Source organism: Macrobrachium nipponense, chromosome 18 (genome assembly GCF_015104395.2).
Source record: "Macrobrachium nipponense isolate FS-2020 chromosome 18, ASM1510439v2, whole genome shotgun sequence".
Lineage (NCBI taxonomy): Eukaryota > Metazoa > Arthropoda > Malacostraca > Decapoda > Palaemonidae > Macrobrachium > Macrobrachium nipponense.
In genome coordinates, this window is record NC_087211.1 from 65,030,635 (window position 1) to 65,058,585 (window position 27,951).

General features: G+C 47.0%; 1 protein-coding gene across 1 annotated transcript in view; it reads left to right on the forward strand.

Annotated features, from left to right (window-relative positions):
• The window catches only part of LOC135196623 (multidrug resistance-associated protein 1-like), a 124,734-nt gene that overhangs the window by 46,254 nt on the left and 50,529 nt on the right, over positions 1 to 27,951 (forward strand). The window contains exons 3-7 of the mRNA XM_064223463.1: positions 5,041 to 5,130; positions 6,088 to 6,178; positions 6,430 to 6,538; positions 6,763 to 6,889; positions 7,892 to 8,029. Of these exons, the coding sequence (XP_064079533.1) occupies positions 5,041 to 5,130; positions 6,088 to 6,178; positions 6,430 to 6,538; positions 6,763 to 6,889; positions 7,892 to 8,029 (555 nt within the window). The remainder of the gene's footprint in view (positions 1 to 5,040; positions 5,131 to 6,087; positions 6,179 to 6,429; positions 6,539 to 6,762; positions 6,890 to 7,891; positions 8,030 to 27,951) is intronic.

The following is a 27,951-nucleotide window of genomic DNA, read 5'->3' on the forward strand; positions in this document are numbered from 1 at the left end:
TACATAATTGTATTCAAATCACGCTGTGCAAAAAACGATCAAAGCTAACGAGTTACGTTTTTTTTTCGTTGTATTGTACACTAAATTGCAATCATTTTGATATATAATACATTGTAAAACAATAAAAGGAACACCAGAAAAATATTATCACAAAATGATGTTTGAATTCGGAACGCGTGGACGTAAAAAAATGTTTTTTTTTCAAAAATTCACCATAAATCTAAATATTGTTCTAGAGACTTCCAATTTGTTTCAAAATGAAGACAAATAATTGAATATTACGATACTGTAAGAGTTTTAGATTAGAATTGCAGATTTCGACCATTTCGGACGAGTTAAAGTTGACCGAATGTTGAAATGTTTATATATATATTTTTTTATATGCACATATTTCGAAGATGGGAAAGGCTACAACCTTCAATTATTTTTTATTGTATTCTTCATGAATTTGAGCACATTTTGATATATGAAACTTTATAAAACGGCTAATATGAAAAGGAGCAAATATTAGATAATGCGATGTACGCATTTTGGAGACTTGCGGCCGCGAATCGGCGCGCGGAGGGAAGTAAATATTTTTTTCAAAAAATTCACCATAAATCACAATATTGTTCTAGAGACTTCAAATTTGTTTCAAAATGAAGATAAATGACTGAATGTTACTAGGCCGTAAGAGTTTTAGCTTACAATTGCGTTTTTCAACTATTTTGGTAGAGTCAAATTTGACCGAACGTGGTTTTTGTTTCTATTTATCGTGATTTATATGCAAATATTTCGAAAAAAGAGAAAAGCTACAACCTTCAATAATTTTTAGTTGTATTCTACATGAAATTGCGCACATTTTCATATATAAAACTTTATGTAACAGCTAATTTTAAATGGTGCAAACATTTCGACAATTGCACAAAAAAAATTCAGATTTTTTCGGAAGAGTTACCGCGCGGACGTAAGGAAAATGTTTTTTTTTTTTTTTTTTTTCATAAATTCACCATAAATCGAAATTTTGTGCTAGAGACTTCCAAGTCATTGCAAAATGAAGGTAAATGATTGAATATTACTAGAATATAAGAGTTTTAGCTCACAATTGCGTTTTTTGACCATTTCGGTAGAGTCAAAGTTGACCGAAAGTTGAAATTTTTGCACTTAACGTTATTTATATGAAAATATTTCAAAACTGATGAGAGTTACAACCATGGGTTGTTTTTAGTTGTATTGTGCATGAAGTTGCGCACATTTCCATATATAAAACTTTATGTAATGGCAAATTTAAAATGGTGCAAACATTAGGACAATCGCACGAAAAAATTTATCGGAAGAGTTACCGCGCAAACGTAAGGAAAAAGTTTTTTCATAAATTCACCATAAATCGAAATATTCTGCTAGAGACGTCCAATTTGTTGCAAAATGAAGGCAAATGATTCATATTACTATAATATAAGAGTTTTTAGCTTACAATTGCGTTTCTCGAACCATTTCGGTAGAGTCAAAGTTGCCTACCAAAGGTTGAAATTTTTTGCACTTATCATTATTTATATGAAAATATTTCAAAACTGATAAAAGCTACAATCATGAGTATTTTTTTGTTGTATTTTAAATGAAATTGCGCACATTTTCATATATAATACTTCATGTAAAGGATAATTTAGAATGGTGCAAAAATTATGTCAAAGTGACGAAATAATTTCCGAGATGTGTCACTGATACTTTTTAGTGCGATAAGAAAGAATTAGCGCTTGCGCGCCTGCGTAGGCGATTGTAAACAAAACAACGCCTTGATCCGTGAACTCCCAGCATCCCCCAAGGCGCGTGATTCAAAAGTTTTCGGCTGGTAGGCCTATAAGTATTTTTCTGCGGATTTTTAAAAAAACTTTTGAGTCGACGTATGATACGTTCATTCGGCGTAAGAGGTTAAATGAAAATTTGTGAAGAGGAATGCGGTACATAATTCTCACATCATTATTGTTTTTGTGCTAAACACATTAATAACCATTCGGTAAAAGCAATTTACAAAATTGAAGTCTATGTATTTGAATGTAATATTGGACAAAATGTTTCCAAAAGATTGTATGTACAGTAATACTTTGGGTTACGAACCGATTAGATACAATTTTTTAACTTACGAAGTGACGACCTCATTCTGGATACGAATTTCGCTTGGAATACGAATGCCGCGAATTTCCATCATGGGAGGCCGCCTGATTTGTTTACATCGGATGAGCGTGGGATCTGCGAACGCATTTTTTTCGGCCAAAACTTAACGCCTGCTTTGTTTACATCGGATGAGGTGGGATCTGCGAACGCATTTTTTTCGGCCAAAACTTAACGAGGGTCCACGTGACTTCCTCCTACGCATCCCTTGACCCTTTTTAAACCATAACTCTTTCAATATCTCGCTGGCGGTAAGATTGAACGCATCTGTCCGTGATACGCTCTCAATTTGCTTAGTGATTTGCGCACGTGTTGTGTTTCCGTAATAGTGCTTATACATTACTATTACCCAAATTACTAAAGACAATGGCTCCCAAGATGACGAAGGCAAGCAGCAAGAAGGAAAGCATAAGAAAGAAGGAGATGATTACAGTCGAAATGGGAAGGAATTATCCAAATGCATGATAAAGGCGAGTGCGTGAAAGACATTGCAGCATTCTTCAAGCGGTCGCAATCAAACGATCTGCACTATTTTGAAGAAAAAGGAAGAAATTAAAGCCAGTAAAGCATCAAAAGGTGTCACAGTATTGACGAACAACGGCCTTATATTCTCGACGATGTAGAAAATTTGCTCATAGAAAAATATTTTTTCAAATTGTGAAAGACAACATAGTGTTGCGTAAGCGTAAAATTAGTGATCGTAGTGAACGGTGCTCTCTAGAAAGAACCAGAAAGTCTTCCAGAAGTGTTCACGGAGGAGATTTCCCCCCCAAGCCCTAACCTCTCCTCCTCACCCTTCCCCTCCTCCCGTCTCCGTCAAGCCAGCAGCCACACTCGCCAAAGGTAAGTTTCGGTTTTACTGTGCATGCATATTAAATCTAGTGTTTATATTTAATTTCATTCTTCAATTTTATAATTTTATGTAATTCCTACACGAATTTTCAACCTTAGTGAACAAAAATAAATGGAAAAATATGAATTGAAATGTTATTCATGGTCGGGTGGAACGCATTATTTGCTTTTTATAACATTCTTATGGGAAAATCCATTTGGGTTACGAATTTTTTAGGTTACGAAGCAGGTTCTGGAACGGATTAAATTCGTAACCCAAGGTATTACTGTATAGATTATTTTGATAGGGAAGGGGCTTTACAATAGTACGTATTGTAATTCTTTTGCATATCTTATACATATGCTGTATTGCATTTTCTTGCCTTCTTGAAATTATGCTAGTTTGCTCCGCTTCAGAATGCTCCTTTTAGTTTGTCAGTGTATATTAAGAATGTGTTAGAGGTTTGGAACTATTTGAATGGACAGTTACGTTTAGTTACATCTGGTCAGATTTTACCTTGCATTATTTGATATGCTGTACATCTTTGCACGTTTCAGTTGTTGGAATTGTTGCAGCTGATATACATGGATTCCTTCATATGGCAAAGGTAGCCAAAGTTTACACAACCATTTGATATCCTCAGTAATGAGGTAGCCACAGGTTTTCTTTGATTTATGGCCAGTGGGGCAGATTGTCAATAGGTTTTCCTCAGATGTAGATGCCCTTGACATAAAACTATCCGATTATATTCTTGACTGTGCTTGGTGTTTCTTGAATGTAAGTTTTTTCTTTTGTTTGTTCAAAATGTCTGTAGCTTTGCTATTTGGATGTGATCTTTTATCGGTTATTGATCTGTATCTTGTAGACATTTAAGTTTTAAAAAACAAATTAATTTTTTTTCAGGTGAACCCATTTCTTATATTTAGCCCAATTTAGGTCAGCAATCTTTCCAGACATTTCAATCTGAAAGAGAATGATAGCCAGCCAGTAGTACCACAAGTAGTAAGTTTCCAGGGTTTTGTATAAGTAAAAATCTTAGTCCTCTTTTCACGTGATATGTGAGCTTCAGTAAATTAGTTGGGCTGGGAAGCATAAAGCAGCATAATAAATACAGTCCATTCTCAATATGCAGAATGTAAAGTAGGCTTAGAATTATAAAATGCCTTAATATACAACCAGATTCCTATTATACAAGGCTGTCTTTGAATATGTGACAAAAAATTGCAAAAACCTGAATATTTAAGCCTTTCTTGAAAATAGCCCTAAAAAATAAAGGCAGTGTCCCAGAATCTCATAACATACCTTTAAATGAAAGACCTCTTGAATCCTCAAGGTATAGAGGAATATGTTAAAACAATAATGGAAATTGAAAGAAGAAATTTTTTTTTACAAATCTTTATGTCAGGTGACACTGTCCTTTGTGAAGGGGGGAACACCAACAATGCTGATAGTTCTATTTCTGTAGAGGCTGGACAGATGCAGTAGGTAATTCAAGTGAAAAAAGGTGGTTTTTGCTGCCCCCAAAATACTGTACCACTAAGGTAATCTAGCTTATGATGTGAGTGCAGGCATTATTATTCTATTAATTGGTGAGCAAAACAGAAAAAGTGTGAAGCAACTTTGGTGAAGGTTGAAACTGATTCAACTTTGAAAATCTTCAAAGGTTATTCAAAGCTTTAACATGGCCTTTCAATCTCTTATACACAGGATTTTTTTCTGCTTATTTTTATATATATATATATAGTGCACAGTGGTAGATTTCTAAATCATGCTTTATGGAATCAGTGGTGCAATACTCTTTTATTTAAATGCGTAGTTAATTAAAGGTACTGTTATGAAAACAAAGGAAAATTTAGATGATACAAAAGGAGAGAAAATTAAATCGCATTAAATTCCAAGAATCATGTTAGTATTTTTTCAAACAGGAAGAAAGGCATCTCCATATTTAGCAGGAAAATTGATTTTGAGAGCTCCATGTAGAAGTATATATATTTGCATTTGAATGCTGTTTATTATTGTACATTTTTTCATATTAACTTTGAATTTTTCTGATTGTTCAGGTAATTTCAACATTCTTGGTGATTATTTTCTCCACACCAATCTTCGTGGTAGTCATGCTACCTATCATGATTATTTACTTCTTTGTCCAGGTGAGCATTTGGTTAACTTTCTGTTTTAGTGTTAAGTTAGGGTATGATAATTTTTCATAGAATTCTCTCCCCTCCAAGTGGCATTTACATAATGCTGTTCGACAATAACCTCTCCCATGATTTTTAAAGTTTGTTGACAATAAAGCAATGACTATAGTTTGCACACTTTGATGTATTCTGAAAGCAGAAATAAGACTTTCATGTCTTGTTGAAGTACTTATTAAGTTATCCCAGAATTCAATTTGGCTATTAATTTATAGTTTGGCTTCCGGTTTGTGTCAGAGTAGTAGTGAGGGTAACCGCTATGTTTCAAGCCACAGAATTTTCAGAAAATTTAATATGTATACTATACATATAATTGTAGTTTATTAAAATTCAAATTAAATTTATGTGGCCAAATCCCTCAACTCCAGGGTTATCTTTTACTCCAAGCTTTCTTTGTCATAGCACAAAACTTTCTGTCATTGATGCCAGGAAACTAGGTATATGTACTATATTGTTCATAAGACTTCCTATATCTACAGAGATTATAGTGTTAATGCCATATGCTAGGCAGCTGTTGTTTATTTTTGGAATATTGTTCTTTAGTCTTCATGCAGAACTTCACAATATCATTATCATTCTGACAAGATCACCTGAAGTGGTCTTATTTTGATTCGTACCTTTGTCAGAAGTCACCCTCCTAGGCCATTAATTATTAGCCCTTATTTTAACAGGGGCCAGCCCTGTAGGAGTTAGGTAATTTAATATATATATATATATATATATATATATTATATATAATATATATATATCTATATATATATATATATCAAAATATTATATATATATATATAGATATATATATATATATATATATATATATATATATATATGATTAATATCTATATATATATATATATGATATATCCTGATAAATATCTATAGTATTTTAATACAGGTTTTCATTGCCCACAGAGATTGTATGTTGCATCTTCCCGGCAGTTGAAGCGTATTGAGTCTGTTTCTCGTTCACCTATTTATTCCCATTTCCAGGAGACTATTCAAGGTGAGATAGTACTGTGGTATGCTTTATACCCTTTAGCTTTTATACTGTAATGTTTGTGATATAGTGAAACATTAGTTATCATCATCAAGACCTCTGCAGAGTGAATCAGTGTTTTAAAGTTCAGTAACCTTTTTAGCATGATAATGAAATGGCTCTGGAGAAATATAAATATTGTAGCCAGTTTTATTTGTAAAAGAGTTGCATTTTGTTGTTTAACAGTATATTGCCAATTTTACATGGTATGCTTTCAGGTTCATCAACCATCCGAGCATATGGCAGACAGAGTCAGTTTATATCTGAGTCCGAGAAGAAAGTAGACTTCAATCAGATTTGCAATTATCCGAGTGTAATGACCAATAGGTACAAAAAAATTTTCTTTTTCTGTCAAATTGAGAATTAATTGTGTTTGGTTCTCATGAAATCAGTTTTATTTTCTAGAAAATATTGTGTTGTAATTTAATTGTGTGTGGTTGAAGATATGAATTTTTATAACTGCTCTCATCAATTTATATTTTTTCTCCAGTATTCTTTTATGATGCCATATTTAATATATATCCTTGACATTAATATTTAACCTTTTACAGGTGGCTTGCAGTTCGACTGGAATTCATTGGCAATACTATGACTTTCTTTGCTGCATTGTTTGCAGTGATGAGCCGAGGTTCTATTAGTGGAGGAATTGTTGGTCTCTCTGTCAGCTATGCTTTATCTGTGAGTTTGTTTCTGTAAAAGGCATCTGCTTCTGATACTCTGGTATTGAGGTAGATCGAAATGAACACATTATTAAAAGAATGTATGTATGTAAATATTCCTGAACTAATTTAGTGCCCAACATATTACAAAAGTGCTATTCATGTGAAGTCTTTACAATTAAGAAGAGCTATGAGTTTCATGTACAAATTAGACCTAACTATAAAACAAAATGATTGGAAGACCATGGTTTACTGAAAATGCCACAAACAAAAACCTTGCCTCTACAAATGCCAGAACTTTGTGAATTCCACAGAACTATTGAACATAAATTATATTCTCCCGAACAATTTGTGACCTCCTGAGAAACCTGAGGTTTGAGAGTTCGGAAGTCACGTAAAGCCATTGGTCCCACTGCTGAATAACCACTGGTTCTATGCAATGTAAAAACACCATACAAACAAAAACCCTGAGAAACCCCAAACGACCCCCCATGACCCCAGGTTAAGAATTGCTGATATAAAGGAAGGAATTCGTAAATCACTTTGCCCTAATCAGAATATTTATTTTTCTAGTTTTATTTAAACTGCCATTCCGCAACTTAGCTGAGAAGATTATTGCCTAATCTGAAACTAGTAGCTGAAAGCAGGCATTTAGGTAAAATTTATGCCATTGAATAGACGGAAGATTCATTTGTGTGTCACAAACCCAGTAATATGATTTATCCTTCAATTAATCTGTACAAATGCAAATGAGGGCTCAATATGATTAATGATTTTTCTATAAAAAAAATGAAAATGTATATGAAGAAACTTGATTTGTTTCATCATAAACCCATTCATCATGTTGAGTCCTGATTCACAGACCAAATTGAACGCTTAGTATATTGATGGTTTTGTAGATTCAATGTTATAAAAAAAATGTTTGACTATAGTCTTTTTGTGAGTCTACTTAAGACTCAGAGGTCTGGAAAAACTAAGCCCTATTAATAATAATAATATTCTTTTTGTCCTTTGCCCTTAGGTTACACAAACTTTGAATTGGCTAGTGCGCATGACATCTGATGTTGAAACAAATATAGTTGCTGTGGAACGTATAAAAGAATATAGTGAAATACCCCAAGAAGCACCATGGGATATAACAAGCAAGAAGCCTCAAAAGGTAAGCTTTATGGTTTTATTTTTTAGAAGTTTGTTCGGATGTCACGTAAAGTCGTTGGTCCCATTGCTGAATAACCACTGGTTCCATGCAATGTAAAAACACCGTACAAACAAACTATATTTTATTCAAAAATAGGATTGACAATGATTTCAAAGTACTTAAAACTGTATGTCCACCATTAGTACAATGTTAACCCATGTACATGAACAGATAGCTTGATTTTCAGTAAAAAGAATGATTTAGGTAGAATTCCATATGATAAGTTTTCAGTTAAATTTTATGATCTGAGGGGATAGCCAGATTTTAAAACCTGTTCGTAGAAATTTTAATGAATATAATAAAGCCACAGATTCAGTGTTTCAATTATATGTTCTTTGGCTTTTCATTGTGGATATTATTATTTTGTTCCGACACGGCATACAAACCTTCGGTCCTTTTACAATAGGAAGGTACTAGCGGCAGCTGGATAGTCGTAAGCTTTCGAACAAGGGGTTCGGTAGTTAACTGCTTGTCCGACAGGCGCGCGCGCGCGACTGGGAGGTAAACAAATCACTTTTGCTTTCGGCCTGCTGGCGTGTGGACGTGTATCATCGCTCTCTGCCCGCTTCATCGTTCGTTTGCTTTCGTCATGATTGGGTTTTTCTTTTTCTATGTATCTAGTGAAACTGAATTGTAAGTACAATCATTTTATTGAATTCAATTGTGAATTAAAGGATCTTGGTTCACAACGCCCTCCGATTACCCGAGTGCCGGGACTGAAGGGCGTAATTGCGGGAATTCATTTTCCCAGAATGATCCTCGTATTGTGTATGCTCGGTGCCGAGGGCGGGAGCGCTCGCTCCGAGCGTATATTGGGTTTGGGTTTGGAAATGTGTAGATGGAAATCGTAAGTAAGTGCTCTTTTCATTATATTTTTTTGACCTGTATGCCCGTTGCCGAACGAATGCGCTCGGCACGGAAACTTATTCAGTATGAAAGTGGAATCGCAAGTACAGTATTCTTTTTCATTTTCATATATTATTTTTTTATTGTAGCAATACTCATTTTGGATCAGTTTTCCGAGCTTGCCGGAGATTGATCCTTCCCCCTTTTTATTTTGAATGAAGTGAAATCGCAAGTGCAGTTCTTTTTCATTTTCATTTTTTTATTGAGATTGCATTGTTGACTGGATCAATGTTCGCTATTCACGGGAATTGATCCTTCCCCTTTTTATTTGTATGAAGTGAAATCGCAAGCGCAGTAGTCTTTTCATTTTCATATATTTGTTGATTGCATCAATTCATTATGGATCAAGGTTTCCAGAAACCTTGATCCATAAAGGTAAGGAATGAAACCTTTCACCCTTGCGCTCGGTACCGAGGGCGCAAATGCGCTCGATCCGAGCCCTTATTCATTGTGAAGTGAATCGTTTTGCAAGATGCATTTTCATTTTGTTTCCTTATTATTATTGATTGCATCATATTTGGTTTGGTTCAAGTTCCGCTCAGTCAGGGAATTGATCCTTATGCCTTGTATTCGTGCCGATGGCACGATTGCTCTAGGGCTCTTATTTTGTTGTTGGGTACATGGGTACTTGTGCGGGGGTGGGGAACGAGACCCCCCCCGCTCAGTTCCCACAGATGGCTCTTCCCCTTAGGGGGGGGGAGGTTATCGGCGTTCTTCTCCTCGCCCGATCCGTCAGAGCGCGGGGTGAGGGCGCTCGGTGCCCGATGTACAATTGTATTAGGGGTCTTCCACTCGTTCGGGAGGGATCAAACCCCCGCACGAGGGGATTTCCCCCCCATTAATCGCTACTACTATTATTTCCGCAGGTGCTACTGCCACGAGGGTGGACCTTGGTGAGGTATGGGCGTCCTTCCAATTGCAGAGCGTTGCTGGTGTCCAGGGGCTGCGGTTCTATGTCTGGGCCTACTGCGGTCACCCATGGAGTGGTGACCACGCAACCAGGTGACGACGTCCCTCCTCACCTGGTGTACTCGCCTCACGTGGTAACAGTCTTGCCTACAGCCGCTGTGAAAAGTGCCGTTCGCCGTACCGAGAGGGGGGCGTGCCGCCGCCGCTCGTGGTTGCCGCGCTGCAAGCGACCACACTTCCGCTGCCCTAGAACTCGCCCCTGGACCTGCCGCCGGTACCAGGATGTTGCTGGCTGCTGCTCCACTTACTGGGTTTCCGGTGCTGCCTGCCGTACCTGCCGATTCTGGACTGACTGTCCATGCAGTTGCTGCGCTGGCTGTCCCTGCCGTTGCTGCGCTGGCTGTTCCTGCCGTTGCTGCGCTGGCTGTCCCTACCGATGATGTGCTGGCCGTGCCTGCTGTTCCTGAGATGCCCATACCTGCTGATGTCGTCCTGTTCGTGGTGGTACTACCCCAGACTTTGGTCTGTCTGTACAGGTGCGTCCGGGCCCTGTGGCTTCGGCTACAGCAGCCCCGGCTCCGCCCTGGATAGCAGATCTTACGTCTGTCCTGAGGAAGCTGACGAAGAAGAGGAGGAAGGTGTCGTGGTCGTCGTCTTCATCTTCTTCATCGTCGTCGGCCGCCGCTCTTCCCCTTCGACTTCTAAGGCTTTACAGCCGAGGAAGAAGAAGGTCGCCTCCTCCCTCCTAAGAAGCTTCCTCGGGAGCTTCTCGGGACCCGTCTCACCTCGTTGGGACGGAAGGGTTCCTTCCTCTGGTCCTCCTGCTCCTTCGGGAGCGGGGCCCGTCTCTTCTTCCGCAAGGAAGAAGACTACGGGGACCAGAGGGGTACCGGCTAACACCGGTACTTCCTCGCCTGGTGTCAGTGGTTCTGCCACTGCATCAGGTTCCGTCTCGGCCTCTCGTTCGCGGGAGGTACCGAGTGTACGGTCGCCTACCAGCGACCGTGCAGCCAGGAACCAGACCTCTGAGTCCGCTCAGCGTCAGGTTCACGGCACGGGGCGGAAGGACTGGTGACAGCCGCTCATGCGACTCTCACCAGACCAGCTCTCACTCTCGCGGTGAACAGCTGGCTACCCGGGGACGTGACGGTCCACGACCGACCACGGGCTGAGGCTGGGAAGAGGTCCTTCCCGTTCGCCGGTGCCAGCCACGGCTGGAACCAGCGACGTGACGTGCCGTGAGGACAAGCACCGTCTCACTGCGACAGTGGAGCCTGCAGGTCGCCTGACCGTCGCTCTCACAGAGAGCGATCGGGTACGGCAACCAGCACCAGCTCTTCTGACACTCGAGATCGGGGCCGCTGTGCTCAGTCCAGCCGTTCTCCACAGCGAGACGGTTCGACCATGGCCTGCAGGCTCGATCGTCACCGCGGGTTGACGATCGCCTGCAGCCCTCCAAGCTGCTGTTTCTGCCAGCGAGCGACGAGGGAGCGTCAGGTCTGCCTCTCCCGTACCTTCAACCTCCTCGGGTTACACCGGGAGGAGCGAGGTATTGAGGAGTGATCGTGAGGGGTGCGCCCCTCATGATCCCACCACGACGCCCTACGTGCCAGGCACGGTTCTTGGACCGGCCAGGACGTATGCGCAAGTGGATGGGGAAAGGAAACCCCCCGAGAGGGGTGGCTGTCGCTGTTCTCCCCCTTCTTAGGAGGAAGGTTCTCGGAATATGCTCTTGTTCGAAGGGCTTAACGGTCCCACTCTGCAAGATGCTGTGACTTCCGAGATCCAGAGGAACTTTGCCGAGGTTACGGCGCTGATTCGTCAGCACAATGACCTCGGGGAAGGATCGCCGCTCCCACCAAGCAGAGCCATGTCTCGGCTCGAGTCGTTTTGGGGCCCGAGAGGGAATCCAAATCGACGGTGGGTCTGCCGCGATCGGAAAGCTTGCCGACTGGGTTGAGCCAGGTAGTCTCTCGTCTCCGGACAAGAAGGCTCTCTCGGTTCTAGACGGTCGAACAAGCTCCTTCACCTCCTCTACTGCGACAGAGGCGTTTCTACGTGTCTTCGGACATCGTATTTATATATCCCTTCGGTCCTCCTGAGGTTTCGACCTCGACGAGGACTGGAATGAGTCGGAGCGGTATCGGCTCTCTCCTGTCAGGTCTCGATCAGCCCCAGCCACCAGACGACGTTCACAGTGGAAGGACAGCATTCCCCCTCACCTGCTGCCGAAGTGGGGGGGTGCCTGGCCAGCCATTGGGAACCCTGGGGTCCATCAGCAGGCGTACGTTCCAGGGGGGCATCGAAGGACGTAGCATTGAGACAGGAGATCAAGACCATGCTGAGCAAGAGAACTGTAGAAATCGGTACGGATCAGTCACCGGGCTTTACAGCCGACTCTTCCTGGTGGAAAAGTCTACGACAGGCTGGCGCCAGTGATAGATCTCTCTCCCCCGAACCGGTGGTTCGCAGACCCGGTTCACGATGGAGACGGCACGCTCAGTGCTCGACTCTATCAGGGAGAACGATTTCATGCTTTCAGTGGACTTGAAGGATGCGTATCTACAAATACCCATTCATCAGTCCTTCGGAAAGTACCTCCGCTTCATCCTCGACGGGACGGTGTACCAGCTCAGGCCACGTTGCTTCGGTCTCTCAACCGCCCCACAGGTGTTCACGCAAGTGTTCACTCTGGTGTCTGCTTGGGGCCATTCGCACGGGATATGTCTGATGGGGTATCTCGACGATTGGTTAGTCCTGGCGAGCTACCGCTCGCAGTTGCTACAGGACAGGGATCGACTGGCTCGAGGTTCTGTCGCGATCTGGGGATCGTTCTGAACTTCGAAAAGTCCGATCTCGAGCACAAGCAGAGGATGAAGTACCTGGGTATGCTGATCGACACGGTAGCAGATTCAGGGAGGCAGCCAACCCAGTTTCCTGTCTCGGCAGGAAACAGGTAGCTCAGCAATGGCAAGTCGTGATCGGACACCTGTCGTCACTCGGGAAGCCAGTCCCTAACGGGCGTCTTCACCTGCGGTCTCTTCAGGGAGACCAAAGGAGAGTTGGTCACAGGCGACGGATCCCCCAAGCCTTCCATGGTCACTGACACAGGAGGTGAGGCAGGACCTAGCCAGGTGACTGGACGACAGGAACCCCTTAAGAGGAGTGCCTCCGCGCACTCTCCCCCGGACATGCAGCTGCTCTCAGACGCATCGACGAGGGATGGGGCGCACACCTGGAAGAGTTGCGGTACTTCAGGAGTGTGGTACGAGAACGACAAGCACCTTCACATCAATGTACTGGAACTAAAGGCAGCGTTCCTTGCTCTCCAAGAGTTCCAGGACCGCTTGATGGGACACTCAGTGGTGTTGATGTACGACAACACCACGGTGGTGGCTTACGTCAACAAACAGGGGGGGCCTAGTGTCTCTCCCGTTGTATCAGTTGACTCGGCAGGTGCACGAGTGGGCCGAGGCACACTCAATAGAGCTGTCGGCACGCTACATTCCAGGGAGGAAGGAATGTAGTAGCAGACACGCTCAGCCGTCGGGATCAGGTGATAAGGACCGAATGGTCTCTACACCAGGACGTGGCGGAAAGGCTCTTCGACCTGTGGGGGCGACCAGTCGAGGATCTGTTCGCCATCCGGCACATCAGGAAGCTCCAGGTGTTCTTCTCGGCCGTGCCGGATCCATGGGCAGCTGCAGAGGACGCTCTTCAACACCCGTGGTACAACCTCTTCCCTATGCCTTTCCCCCGTTCAGCCTGATTCGCAAGGCGTGATCAGTCGAGCACTGGTCATCCCGAATCTCAGGATGATCCTGATGGCTTCCAAATGGCCACAGGCCATTTGGTATCCGGACCTGCTGGCTCTTCTCGCAAGAGAACGAGAGAGATTCCCCATTGGCACAAACCTTCTCGGACCAGCCACACGTCGAGCGGTACCACCGAGCAGTCCAGTCCCTACGTCTTCACGGCTGGCTGTTATCCACCTTCTCTTGCGAACGAGAAGCTTTTTTCGTAGCGCAGCAACAGAGATGGCTGGAAACGTCCGTCAGTCCTCTGCAGCTGTGTACCAGGGGAAGTCGGCCGTCTTCGGTGGTTGGTGTCGTAGACGGGGCCTATCTCCTCTCAGAGCCACTCTTCAGCAGGTAGCGGATTTCCTCGTTTTTCTTCGCCGAGGAAGCTCCTCTAAGTTCCCACAGTCAAAGATACAGAGCCGCCTTGGCGCTCCTCCTGAAACTGACGGGATTGGACATCTCGAACTCGTTCGAGATCTCCTTGCTTAGTAGCAGCTTCCAAAGGTCTTGCCAACCCAGGGAACTCGAATGACCCTCGTCTTGCTGGACCTGGCATCGGCGAAGAGAGTACGGGAGCGTCATGCAGATAATGATGTGGGTGAGATGCTGCTTTGTCCTGGAGGACGCTACGGCGCTATCTGAGAGAACTCGACACCTCGGGCCTGAGTGTCGACGCCTCTTCGTTAGCAACGGTCAACAAGAAAGAAGTATCAAGAACACTCTTTCGTCCTGGCTGCGTGAGTCTTCAGGAGGGCGTATGAGGCTGATGGTAGTGACGACATCCGTACGTCCCGTCCGAGAACTCACGAAGTTAGAAGTATTGGCCCCTCGTTGGCGTTTTCGTAAGAACTTCTCCGGGGCGCAGGTATGGAAGGCAGGGTCTGGTACAACCAGACCACCGGCAACTTCCTTATACCTCTTGGATATTGCCCATAGGTCCTTGGATCGGTTTCCTTAGGACCCGTGGTGGCTGCTCAACACGTCGTCTAGCTAACCCAGACCCTAGCAGGCTGAACAGCATCGAGTCCTGGTGTGACTGTATGAATAGATAGTGATGAGAAAGTGACTGGCTTCTCTTTCTATCTTTTTCTTCCCCTCTCCTGTGGGTAGAGGGATACGGTCATCACCCTGCTGGATAAGGACGAGATGCGGTGAGCTATATGACAGAGCCCCATCCTATCCCTTTCACGAGGGATGGGGAGCAGAATATATCCACCACTTCCTTCTACAAGGGGGGGAAGTGGATGCCTACAAGAGTCAAAACCATGACTTTAACTTTGCTCCTGTACAGGAACAAGTTCTTACATTGCTGGTACGAAGAGATACTTGCCTGCTCTCTTAGTACTCGGTCCAGAGGTCTGACCATTGATCCTGCGGTGCACACCCCGATCAATCGGACAGAGGCTTGGATCCCTCCCTCGCTCTTACGACCAGGGAGGCTTCCAAGGTTGGGCGAACACCAGTCTGTTCACAAAAGACTCAGATTCCACCCACCAAGAAGTGAGTCTTCCTATTGTAAAAGGACCGAAGGTTTGTATGCCGTGTCGGAACAAATGACAATTTGTCTAAAATTGCATTTTTCCTAACTATACAAACCTGAGGTCCTTTTACACATAGCCCCACCTCATGCCACCCCTCACTCTGCAGTTTTTGCTTGGGCCAAAAGCAAAAGTGATTTGTTTACCTCCCAGTCGCGCGCGCGCGCCTGTCGGACAAGCAGTTAACTACCGAACCCCTTGTTCGAAAGCTTACGACCTATCCAGCTGCCGCTAGTACCTTCCTATTGTAAAAGGACCTCAGGTTTGTATAGTTAGGAAAAATGCAATTTTAGACAAATTGTCATATTTGGACTATTATTATTATTATTATTATCATTGTTGCTAATAAATTCACAATGTTGTGATTAAATTGCTTTATAATAAAAATCCATAATTGTATAAATATACAAGTAATACAGTTTATTTACCGTATATACTTGCGTAACACGCGATCTCGCATATCATGCGACCCCCAAATTTTCACCCTTAAAAAATTATTTTATCACATATCTCACGTATCATGCGAGTTAAATTACGAGACCAAATAACAATGGGCTAACCTCTTTTCCTCCTCTTTATCTATTCCATTTTTTTAGTAAGGCTAACCCCTTTTCCTCCATCTTTTTATCTATACTATCTTATAGTTAAGTTTTAAAAAGTAAAAGAGAATGCCAAAAGTATCCGTAGTAATGATATACTTGTCTGGAAAATGCATACAGCCAGAAACAGCTGATTGCTATGAACAACCAATCCGATAACATCAGCCTTTTTGCTTGCATTTCAACCGTCATACGATAGTAAGAAATTACCATAGTTATGTTACAAATGACGTTAAGGAGAATAGGACTGATATATTTGTTCCGGTACGTATACAAACCCTCGGTCCTTTAACAATAGGAATGGTACTTAGCGGAAACTGAACCAGTCGTAAGCTTCGAACAAGGGAGTTCAGTAGTTAACTGCTTGTCCCGCAGTTGGCGGTCAGCTCGACTGCGAGGAGAGGAGTCACTTTGCTTTTGGCCGCCAACGGAGACAGACGTGTTGTTCGCCTCTCTGCCCGCTATCATCGTATGCTTTGTGTGCTTCACTGCGTGAAGAGTTTCTTTTGGCTTTCTCTATTACTGTGTGTTTGTGCAAAAGGATACATAATTACGTGTGTTTTTTTGTATTATTCATTCAGTGATTGAACTTCGAAATGGAATCCCGAGAACTGGAGAGACCCCCCGCGCCCCCCCATCAGCTGTAGATTGTGCCCTGGTATGGAGGTCCGTAAGTGTGGGGCCTTTCGGTCCTCTGTTGAGGTCAATCCTCATGAGTTTTGTACTCGGTGTAGAGGGAGAGATTGCTCTCGCACCGAGTCATGTGATGTATGTGTTTCTTGGTCAGAGGAGCAGTGGGAGCGCTATGGGGGGGGGGGGGGGGGGGAAGAAGCCACGTAAGCCGCCAGGGAGTCGGAGGAGGATTCTCTGGTTGCTTCCCTGGTCATGGACACGTCTTCCTCTTTTCTCCCTATATCTCAGCTCCCTCGTATGGCTCCTTCCCCATCGGGGGAGGTATCTCGTTCCTTCTCTTCGCTCGATCAGTCGAGCGTAGAGCGGGGCGGAGGTACCCCGACATTCAACTGTATTCGGGGTCTTCCGTTCGCCTGGGGTGGGATATGTCCCCCCCCCCCCCCCCCCAGGCGAGGGGGTAACACCCCCCCCCCCCCCTTACTACTAACCCTACTTTTGTTCCCGATCTTGGCTGGGCCTGGTATTCGCTGGGGCTCCAGGGGACACCAACGATTCAGGGGCTGCTGAGTCACCTGTCGAGGGGGTCTACGCATGTCGCCCACGGCTCGTCCACCACCACTACAACTACGGTATCCATGCCTGGCTACGCTGCGCTGCTGCACCTGTTATAAACACAGCACGTAGCCACGGTGACCCTGACAGCCGCTGTGCAGATGCCGCTGACGGAGGTGAGGATGCCCGCTGTGACGCTGCCACCTGGTTTTTGCCGCTCTCGCCTCAGCCCCTGAGTTCCGGTGTCCTAAGAGCTCTCCGCTGGACCTGCCACCTGTGCATAGGATGCCGCTGGTTTCTGCCATGCCTCCTGTTCCTGTCCACGCTTCCGCTCTAGTACCAGTACCAGTTCCTGCCGCCGTCGTTCCTGCCGCCGTCGTTCCTGTTCGTGGTGTTGCTGCTCCTACCCCAGGTCCTTCCGGACAGGTGCAGTTGGGCCCTGTTGCTTCGGCAACTGCCCCGGCTCCTTCCTGGATGGAAGACTTGACGGTGGTCCTGAAGAAGCTAACGAAGAAGAAGAAGAGGAAGGAAGGTGTCGTCATCTTCATCGTCGTCTGCTGCCGCTTCCCCTTCGACTTTTAAGGCCCCACAGCCTAAGAAGAAGAAGGTCGCCTCCTCCCCCCCCCTAAGAAGGCTCGCTCTGAGACTTCTAAGGGTCCTAGGTTGGGGCTTCCGCTGGTCCTCCTGTTCCTTCGGGAATGGGGCCCGTCTCTCCTTCTGCAAGGAAGAAGAAGACGGGGACCGAAGGAGCACCGGCTAACACCGGTACCTCCTCGGCCGTCTCGGCCTCTCGCTCACGAGATGTACCGAGTGTACGGTCGCCCACCGGTGACCATACAACCAAGACCCAGGCAACCGAGTCCGCTCGGCACCAGGATCCAGGCACGGAGCAGAAGACTGGCGGGAGTCATCCAGGTGACTCCCGCCAGGCCAGCGATCGCTCTCACAGCGAGCTGCAGGTACCCAGGGTTGACGCGACGGTCCCAGACCGTCCGCGGGTGAGGCAAATAAAGCGGTCCCCTCGGTCGCCTGAACCAGCCTCGGCTGGTCCAAGCGATGTGGCGTGCCGTGAGGACAGGCCTCACTCCCACTGCGACAGTGGACTCTGCCGGTCCCCTGACCGCCGCTCCCACCAGGACCGGGCGTAGAGGGGGACTAGCAGCAGCTCTTCTGATGCTCGGGACCATCGCCGCTGTTCTCAGTCCAGCTGCTCGACTAGGCCTGCAGCTCGATCGCCACAGTGGGTTGGCGATCGCCTGCAGCCCCCTCAGCACTGGTTTTGCCGGTGGGCGTGGGGGGAGCGTCAGGTCTGCCTCTCCTATCCCTTCAACTTCCTCGGGTTACACTGGGAAGAGCGAGGCGATTAGGAGTGATCGCGAGGGGTGCGCCCACGACGCCCTATGAACCTAGCACGGTCCTCGGATCGACCAGATCGTATGCACAAGTGGCAGGAGGAGACCATGAGGAGTCTGTGGTGGTTCCTCCTTTGGAAGGAGGAGGTTCTCGGGAGGCGTTCTCGCTGGACGGGCTTGACGGCCCGTCTCCGCAGGATGCAGTCACTCCCGAGATCCAGAGGTCGTTTTCAGAGGTTATTGCGCTGATTCGTTGGCACAACGACCTCGGGGGAGGATTGCCGCTCCCACTGTCCGAGCCCACATCGGGTTTGGAGTCATTCTGGGGTCCCAAAAAGGAACCCAGTATGACGGTGGGTCTGCCGCGATCAGCCTTGGCTGACAGTGTACTGAGCCAGGTGGACGCTCTTGTCTCCGGACAGGAGGGTTTGCTTCGGTCTGGTAGGTCATCCAAGCTCCTTCCCCCGCCTCTACCACGACAGAGGAGATTCTACGTGCCTTCAGAAGATCCTCTGCCGCCCAAGCAGGTTAACCCGGAGCTGGCTAGGCTAACTCCGGGGGTGTCCCTGCAGCACCTCCTGTCGGAGATCCTCTGGTTCTCGCAGCAGGAGGCACTTGCCTTGGAATCTACCGCTATGGCAGCATTCCAAGCAGTCTCCTGGTTAGACCTGTGGTTCCTCACAGTGTCAAAAACCGCGGCCTCCTTGGGGAACATCACTCCTGAAGGGGACCTGGCTGATGACAGTGACCGTCTGGTCCACCAGGCAGTCTCAAAGGCGTCTGGGCAACCTCGAGCGACTGCGGCTAAGCATAAGAGTTTAGCTAGCGCTTCCTCTGCGGCTAAGACGATTGCTTCGTCGAAGCCCAGAGGAAAGACTCTGCCTTCGACTTCTTCAGTAAGGAGCGACTGTAACCAGCCCTCCTCCCAGTCCTTCTCTCGAGGAGGATCTGGGAAGAAGCAGCCGAAGAGAGGCGGGAAACGCTAGGGACGGTGTTCCCCCTCACCTGCTGCCGGAAGTGGGGGGGGTGTGCCTGGCGAGCCATTGGGCAACATGGCAGCCCTACGGAGCAGAGACCTGGATAGTGAACGTTCTTCGGGAGGAATATTTACTACCCTTCGAGTCTTGGCCACCCCTCACCTCCAACCCAGTCCATCTTCAGATGTACGTCCCTGGTTCGACCAAGGACGTAGTGCTTCGGCAGGAAGTAGAAGCCATGCTGAGCAAACATGCTGTGGAGATCGTATGGGATCAGTTGCCGGGCTTCTACAGTCGACTTTTCCTGGTGGAGAAGTCCTCGGGGGGCTGGCACCCGGTGAGAGATCTCTCTCCCTTGAACCGATTCGTTCGCTAGACTCCGTTCAAGATGGAAACAGCATGATCAGTGCTCGATTCCATCAGGGAGAACGACTTCATGCTTTCTGTGGATCTGAAGGACGCGTATTTCCAGATACCCATCCATCAATCCTTTAGGAAGTACCTCTGCTTCATCCTCAACGGGACGGTGTACCAATTCAGGGCACTTTGTTTCGGTCTATCAACCGCCCCACAGGTGTTCACGCTGGTGTCGTCTTGGGCCCACTCGGTAGGGATACGTCTTCTGAGGTATCTAGACGATTGGCTAGTCCTGGCGAGCTCCTGCTCGCAGTTGCTGCAGGACAGGGACCGACTCCTCGAATTCTGCCGCGATCTGGGGATCGTAGTGAATTAAGAGAAGTCTGATCTCGAGCCCAAGCAGAGGATGAAGTACCTGGGCATGCTGATCGATATGGTAGCAGGGCGAGACTTCCCCGCAGATTCGCGGATCAGCAGGTTCAGGGAGGCAGCAAGACAGTTCCTGTCTCGACAGGAGCAGCCAGCTCAGCAGTGGCAGGTCGTGATCGGTCACCTGTCGTCTCTGGAGAAGCTAGTCCCTCACGGGCGTCTTCACCTGTGGTCTCTTCAGTGGAGACTAAAGGAGTGTTGGTCACAGGCAAGAGACCCTCCCTTCTTCCCCGTGTCCCTCACGGAGGAGGTGAGGCAGGACCTAGCCTGGTGGCTGGACGACGGGAACCTCGTAAGAGGAGTGCATCTTCGCACTCCTCTCCGTAGATGTTGCTGTTCTCAGATGCATCGACCGACGGATGGGGCGCACACCTGGAGGAGTTGCTGGCTGCGGGTGTGTGGGATCATCACAACAAGCACCCTCACACCAACGTCCTGGAGCTCAAGGCAGCATTCTTCACTCTCCAAGAGTTCCGGGATCGTCTGGTGGGACACTCAGTGGTGTTGATGAGCGACAACACCACAGTAGTGGCGTACGTCAACAAGCAGGGGGGGCCTAGTGTCCCTTCCGCTGCACCAGTTGACGTTGCAGGTGCACAAGTGGGCCGTGGCACACTCAGTAGAGCTGTCAGCTTGCTACATTCCAGGCAAGAGGAATGTAGTAGCAGACAAGCTCAGCCGTCGGGATCAGACGTGGCGGAAAGGCTCTTCAACCTGTGGGGGCATCCAGTCGTAGACCTGTTTGCCACCCGGCACAACAGAAAACTCCAGGTTTTCTACTCAGTTGTGGCGGACCCATGGGCAGCTGCAGAGGACGCACTTCAACACCCGTGGGACAACCTCTTCGTTTACGCCTTTCCCCCGTTCTGTTTGATTCGCAAGGTGATCAGCAGGGCGCTGATCACCTCCAATCTCCGGATGATCCTGGTGGCCCCCAAATGGCCTCATGCTGTTTGGTACCCGGACCTGCTGGCTCTGCTTGCTGAAGCACCGAGGGAGATTCCCCCCTGGCACAACCTCCTGTGCCAGCCACACTTAGAGCGGTACCACCAGTCGGTCGAGTCCTTGTGTCTTCACGGCTGGCTGTTGTCCACCATCTCTTGCGAGCGAGAGGCTTTTCCCGCAGCGCAGCAACAGAGATGGCTGGATACCTCAGACAGTCCTCTGCAGCTGTATACCAGGGGAAGTGGGCCGTCTTCTGTGGTTGGTGTCGTGGACGGGGTCTCTCTCCTCTCAGAGCCACTGTTCAGCAGGTAGCGGATTTCCTCATTTTTCTTCGCCGAGAGAAGCTCCTCTCTGTCTCTGCAGTTAAAGGATACAGAGCCGCCCTGGCACTAGTCCTTAAACTGCGAGGTGTGAACATCTCTTCTTCCTTCGAGATCTCCCTCTGATGAAGAGCTTCGAGAGGTCTTGCCCACCCAGGGAACTCAGGCCCCCGGGTTGGGATGTGACTCTCGTCCTTAGGAGTTTGACTCGCAGACCCTTTTGAGCCACTCAGAGAGTCATCAGACAGGGATCTGACCCTCAAGACCCTCTTCTTGTTGGCCCTGGCATCGGCGAAGAGAGTAGGGGAACTTCATGGTCCTTCCTACAACGTCAAGCATTCCAGAGGATGGGGATCTGTGACGCTCGATTTCGTCCTGAACTTTGTAGCGAAAACTCGGAATCCTTCGGTCCCTGACGACCGGTTCGAGTCTTTCACGATCCCCTCCTTGAAGGACTTTACTGATGATGATGCGGATGAGATGCTGCTTTGTCCTATGAGGGCGCTACTGCACTATCTGAAGAGAACTCGACACATCAGGCCTGAGTGTCGACGCCTCTTTGTTAGTGTCGGAGTTACCAAGAAAGAAGTTTCCAAGAACACTATCTTTCTGGTTACAAGAGGTGATCAGGAGGGTATACAATGCAGATGGTAGCGACGACATCCGTACCCTTCGTCTGGGAGCCCACGAAGTCAGAGGCATTGGTCCTTCCCTTGCATTCCGCAAGAACTTCTCCGTGGCGCAGGTTCTGAAGGCGGGGTTCTGGACCAACCAGACCACCTTCACCTACCTCCTTCTACCTTTGGGATATAGCCCACAGGTTCTTGGACACTTTTTCCTTAGGACCCGTGGTGGCTGCTCAACAGGTTGTGTAGCTTACCCAGCACCCGAATGGACAGAACAGCATCGCATCCATGTGTGACTGCATGAATGGATGAGTGAATGAGAGAGTGACTGGCTTCTCTTTCTCATCCTCATCTTTTTCTCCCCCTCTACCTGTGGGCAGAGGGACGCGGTCGTCACTACGCTGGAACAGGAGACCAATGCAGGTAAGCTACTCGACAGAGCTCCATCCTATCCCTTTCATTAGGGATAGGAGCAATTATCCACCACTTCCCCCAACAAGGGGGGGAGAGTGGAAGCCAACAAGAGACAAACCCATGACTTCATATTGCCTCTTGCAATAGGAACAAGTTCTTGCTTGCTAGTTTTAAGAGGTACGCTTGCCTCCCTCTTATTACTTAGGTCCAGAGGTCTGACCATTGATCCTGCGGTACATACCCTAATCATTGGGCAGAGGCTAGGATCCCTCCCTCTGTCACCCATACCCTTCGTCTGAGACACGAAGTCAGAGGTATTGGTCTAACCCTTGCGTTCTGCAAGAACTTCTCCCTGGCGCAGGCTCTGAAGGCAGGGGTTTGGGCCAACCAGACCACCTTTACTTCTTTCTACCATCGGGATATTACCCACAGGTCCTTGGACACTTTTTCCTTGGGACCCGTGGTGGCTGCTCAACAAGTTGTGTAGTCTACCAGCACCCGAGCAGACAGAACAGCATCGCATCCTTGTGTGACTGCATGAATGGGCGAGTGAAAGAACGTGACTGGCTTCTCTTCCTCCTTCGTTCTTCCTCCTCTAACTGTGGGCAGAGGGCCTCAGTTGTCACTACGCTGAACAGGAGGCCGATGCAGGTAAGCTACATAACAGAGATCCATCCTATCCCTGTCATTAGGGATAGGAGTTTTTATCCACCACTCCCCAACCAGGGGGGGGGGAGTGGAAGCCAACAAGAGACAAACCCATGACTTCATCTTGGCTCTTGAAGTAGGAACTGCGTAGTTCTTGCATTTGTTGCTATTTATAAGAGGTACGCTTGCCTTCCTCTTATAAATTTTGTCCAGAAGTCTGACCACTGATCCTGCGGTGCACACCCCGATCACCTGGACAGAGGCTAGGATCCCTCCCTTTGCTCTTACGACCAGGGAGGGAACCAAGGTAGGACGAACACCAGTCTGTTCATAAGACTCAGATTCCACCCACCAATAAGTAAGTCTTCCTATTGTTAAAGAACTGGTGGTTTGTATACGTACCGGAACAAATAACAATTTGTCGAAAATTGTATTTTGCCTAACTATACGAACCTGAGGTCCTTTACATATAGTCCCACCTCATGCCACCCCTCACTCTGCGTTTTCCTAGGCCTAAAGCAAAGTGACTCCTCTCCTCGTAGTCGAGCTGACCGCCAACTGCGGGACAAGCAGTTAACTACCGAACTCCCTTGTTCGAAGCTTACGACCGGTTCAGCTGCCACTAAGTACCATTCCTATTGTTAAAGGACCTCAGGTTTGTATAGTTAGGACAAATACAATTTTATACATTCAACTTCCCTGTCAGATATATACTTAGCTATAGACTCCGTCGTCCCCGACAGAAATTCGAATTTCGCGGCACACGCTGCAGGTAGGTCAGGTGATCTACCGCCCTGCCGCTGGGTGGCAGGAACAGGAACCATTCCCGCTTTCTATCAGATTTTCTCTGTCGCCGGTATTGTAAACATACATTTTTGGTACCTCCTGACTTGATTTTCGTTTTTCATCGCCATCGATCTTCTGGGTTGTCTTTTGCAGGGAAGTACTGGGTCTTTGGTTTGGCATACGCTTTTATTAACTTTTTAATGAATTTGGCTTCGAAATTTCGAAGAATATATTACGTGAATCTACCGAATTTTTCGGTAGACACTCACATAGTTTGCAAGAAAGGGAACTATTAATATTTATTCATTAATACGTGTAATAAGTGTTAGAACTTGATTGAGGAAATATAAAACTCTAACTTTTTACTTTAGGAAGTCAGAAAAGCATATAACTAGATATGCTTCCTTTAGAAGCTTTAATAGCTCTCGTGCTAACGAGCAGTTAGAGATTAACAGTACTAGTAGTGTTGCATCCTCATCACCTTCTTACTCCACAGAAACTACAAATTCCTATTTGCGAATTTGAAGATAAAATGGATGTAGCTCAAAATGCGAGCTCTTAAAAGGTAAGAAGTGAATATAGTGTTCCCAGTGCAGTGGAGGGTGCGTCTGATCAGCTCTGTCTCGCTCCCAGGCCTAGACCTCTTCCAAGCTCCCAGACCCAGAGGAGAAGGAATGTCGAAAGCCTTACGGAGGTTATGGAGAATCCCCAACGATCAGGCGTCCCCTTGGCATGATCTGTGGCGACCCAGACTGCCAAGGATCGCCATTGGAAAGGCATCCTCAAATAGTGCTTCCCCTCGTCCGATTTGTCATTCTACGAGTATCCGACGTGGACAACACCAACCGGACTCGAAACCAGAGTCAAACAGCTCGGACAGGCGTGAGTGTCCGAGGCGGACAAAAGCGCCAGATGCGTCAGAGGCGCCAGAAGCAAACCGGGCTCGAACCAAAGCGAACAGCTCGGACAGGCGTGAGTGTCCGAGTCGAACAAAAGCGCCAGATGCGCCAGAAGCTCCAGAGGCGCCAGAAGCGCCAACCTGGCGCAAAGCACCAAAATCACGAACAAGGCTCGAACCAAAGGCGGACAACTCGGACAGTGAGTGTGTCCGAGAATGACAAAGCGCCAGTAGTGCCAGGCGCGAGGCTCCTGCCAGGCTTCTTTTTGGCGTTTGGGACTGAGGAATTCCTGGATTAACTTTCTCTCATGAAAGTGCATAACACCTCATGATAAGAAATGTATACAGGCGGTCCCCGGGTTACGAAGGGTCCGGCTTACGAGGTTACGACGCTTTTTCTTAAATATTTATTGAAAAATCCGCCCTGGGTTACGACGCTTGTTCCGAGGTTACGACGCTGACGCTTCCGACGCTCCGAGTTAACGCTTTTAAAAAACGCATACTATGATAAGAATCCTTTATAGTTTAGCACAGTATATTAATAAAAATAAGTTTTTGGTTAGATTACAACAAAAGTTTTGAGGTTATGATGATTTTCGACACTTTTTATGTCTTATTTTTTAAATTTTTTTTGTGACGCCTCATATGCGGAACTAGTTTCCGAGCGAATGAATACACTAGCTTGGGATGCGCAGTTTATAACAGTCCAAAAGCGCAAATAATGAAAAAATCATTGCTTGTTTCCAGTATACATAATTAACAAAACTAAGTTTCTGGTTAGATTACAACACAAATTCCAAGGTTACGATGGTTTTTTATGCCTTTTAAACGATACCTCATACGCAGAACTAGTTTCTGAGCGGAGGGCGCATAAATTAATTTACGCTATTAAACTGTATGGTAACCATAGTCAAGGATAAGGAACGCATTCTCAAACAGTATACATTTCCTTTAATACAAAACAGCATAATATCATTGAAACATTATTTCACTTAAAGAATCTATTTATACTCTACTTAGACTTGGATATAAAAACCATAGTTTCTCTCTCTCTCTCTCTCTCTCTCTCTCTCTCTCTCTCTCTCTCTCTCTCTCTCTCTCTCTCTCTCTCTCTCTCTCTATTTTCCGACGAAAATAATCACTAATTATTGTATTTTGATGTTTATTTTCATGACTAAATACATTTTATATACAAAAATGATTTACTAATTGTTCCGATACGTAATACAAACCCTCGGTCCTTTAACAATAGGAAGGTAACTAGTGGCAGCTGGACGGTCGTAAGCTTCGAACAAGGGGAGAACGTTAGTTAACTGCTTGTCCGATCGTGCGCGCGCCCGCGCGCCCGAGAGGTGAAGAATCACTTTTGCTTTCGCCCGCGGTGTGAAGACGTGTTCGTCATCGCTCTCTTCCCGCTTCATCGTCGTATGCTTTGTTTATATTGTGTTTTCTACTAATGGTTTGTTTGACTTGAAAATGAAACTGTAAGTACACTGTTTTCATTTTCATTACTTAATTATGAATCAACATGGAGCTATCGCCGTAGAGACGGCGATTTCCGCTCTTTTCATGAATTGAACCCTTGAATTATGTCTCGGTGCCGAGGGCGGGCGCACTCGCGCAGAGTCATGTATTTTGGGCGAAAGTGTGTAATTGAAAGATGTAAGTACTCTTTTTCATTATATTTTTGCCCTGTGCGTTCGTTGCCGAGAGCTTGATTGCGCTCTGCACGAACCTCTTATTTTGTATGAATAGAATGCAATGAAAGTGGATTCGCAATGCAGTTTTCTTTTCATTTTCATTTATTAATTGCATCAAATTTAATTTTGGATCAATTTCCGCTCTTACCCGGGAATTAATCCTTACGATTTATTGCTGTGAAAGTGAAAATAGCAAGTGCAGTATTGTTCATTTTCATATATATTTATGATAGCATCATATTATTATGGATCAAGTTTCCGCTCTTACCTGGGAATTGATCTTTCCCCCTTTAAGTTCTATGAAGTGAATCGCAAGTGCAGTATTCTGTTTCATTTTCATATTACTTTTCACTGCTGTGCGGGGGTAGGGGAAAGCGAAGGTCTGCCAGGAAGTCGTCGGAAAGCTCTCCCGGCGGACTCCCTTGGTATCCGATTCTTCGTCTTCTTTCCTGCCCCCCCGCTCAGCTTCCTCGTATTTTGTTTTTGGGGTCTCCTTCCGTTCGGGGTGGGGCATGTCTCCCCACCCCGTGCGTGAGGGAACCCCTCTTACTAATCTGTCTGTGCTACCGCAGGTGCTACATCCGTGGGAGACGACCTTGGACAGGTATGGGCCACTGCGGCTGCAGGGCGTGCCTAGCATCCACGATCTGCTGCAGCGTCTCGCGAGGTCTGGGGCGGTGACCTTGGAGTGGTCACTACAACCTTCACGGCCGCTTATGCTGCTTCCCCCCGCTGGTCTACACTCCCCATGCTGTGTCGGTGACGCCGTCTGCCGCTTCTAGGGCCGGTCGCCCCGCCGTACCGAGGAGGGGTATGCCGCCGCCGCCTGTGTTTTCTTCGTGTTGCCTGCCCCAGACTTCCGCTGTTCCAGCAGCTCGCCCCTGGACCGGCCGCCAGTACCAGGTTCCCGCTGGCTGCCGATGATTCTACGAGGCGATGGCTGGGCCTGCCGTACCTGTCTCTGATGTGGTTCCCGCTACTGGCTTGGCTGTCCCCTTCTGTGTTTACCGCTGCCGCTGATTCCACTGACCGCTCCTGAGCTCGGTTGCTGTTCCTGTCGCTCCTGGTTCCTGCGCCTGTCCATGCTGGTCCTGCCCCATGTGTGTCTTCCCCAGTCCCAGGTCCTTCCGGACAGGTGCAGTCGGGCCGTGTTGCTTCGGCAATAGGCCCGACTCCGGCCTGGATGGAGGACCTGACGACTGTCCTGCGTGAGCTGACGAAGAAGAGGAAGGTGTCATCTTCGTCTTCGTCTGTTGCTGCCTCTTCCCCTTCGACTTCTAAGGCCCATAAGCCGAAGAAGAAGAAGGCTGCCTCCCCCCCTAAGAAGTCTCCTTCGGGAACTTCTAAGGGCCCGTCCCACCTCGGTGGGACGGGGGGTCCTTCTGCTGGTCCTCCTGCTCCTTCGGGAGCGGGGCCCGTCTCCCCTTCCGTAAGGAAGAGATAGACGGGGACCAGAGGAGTATCGGTTAGCTCTGGTACTTCCTCGCCTGGTGC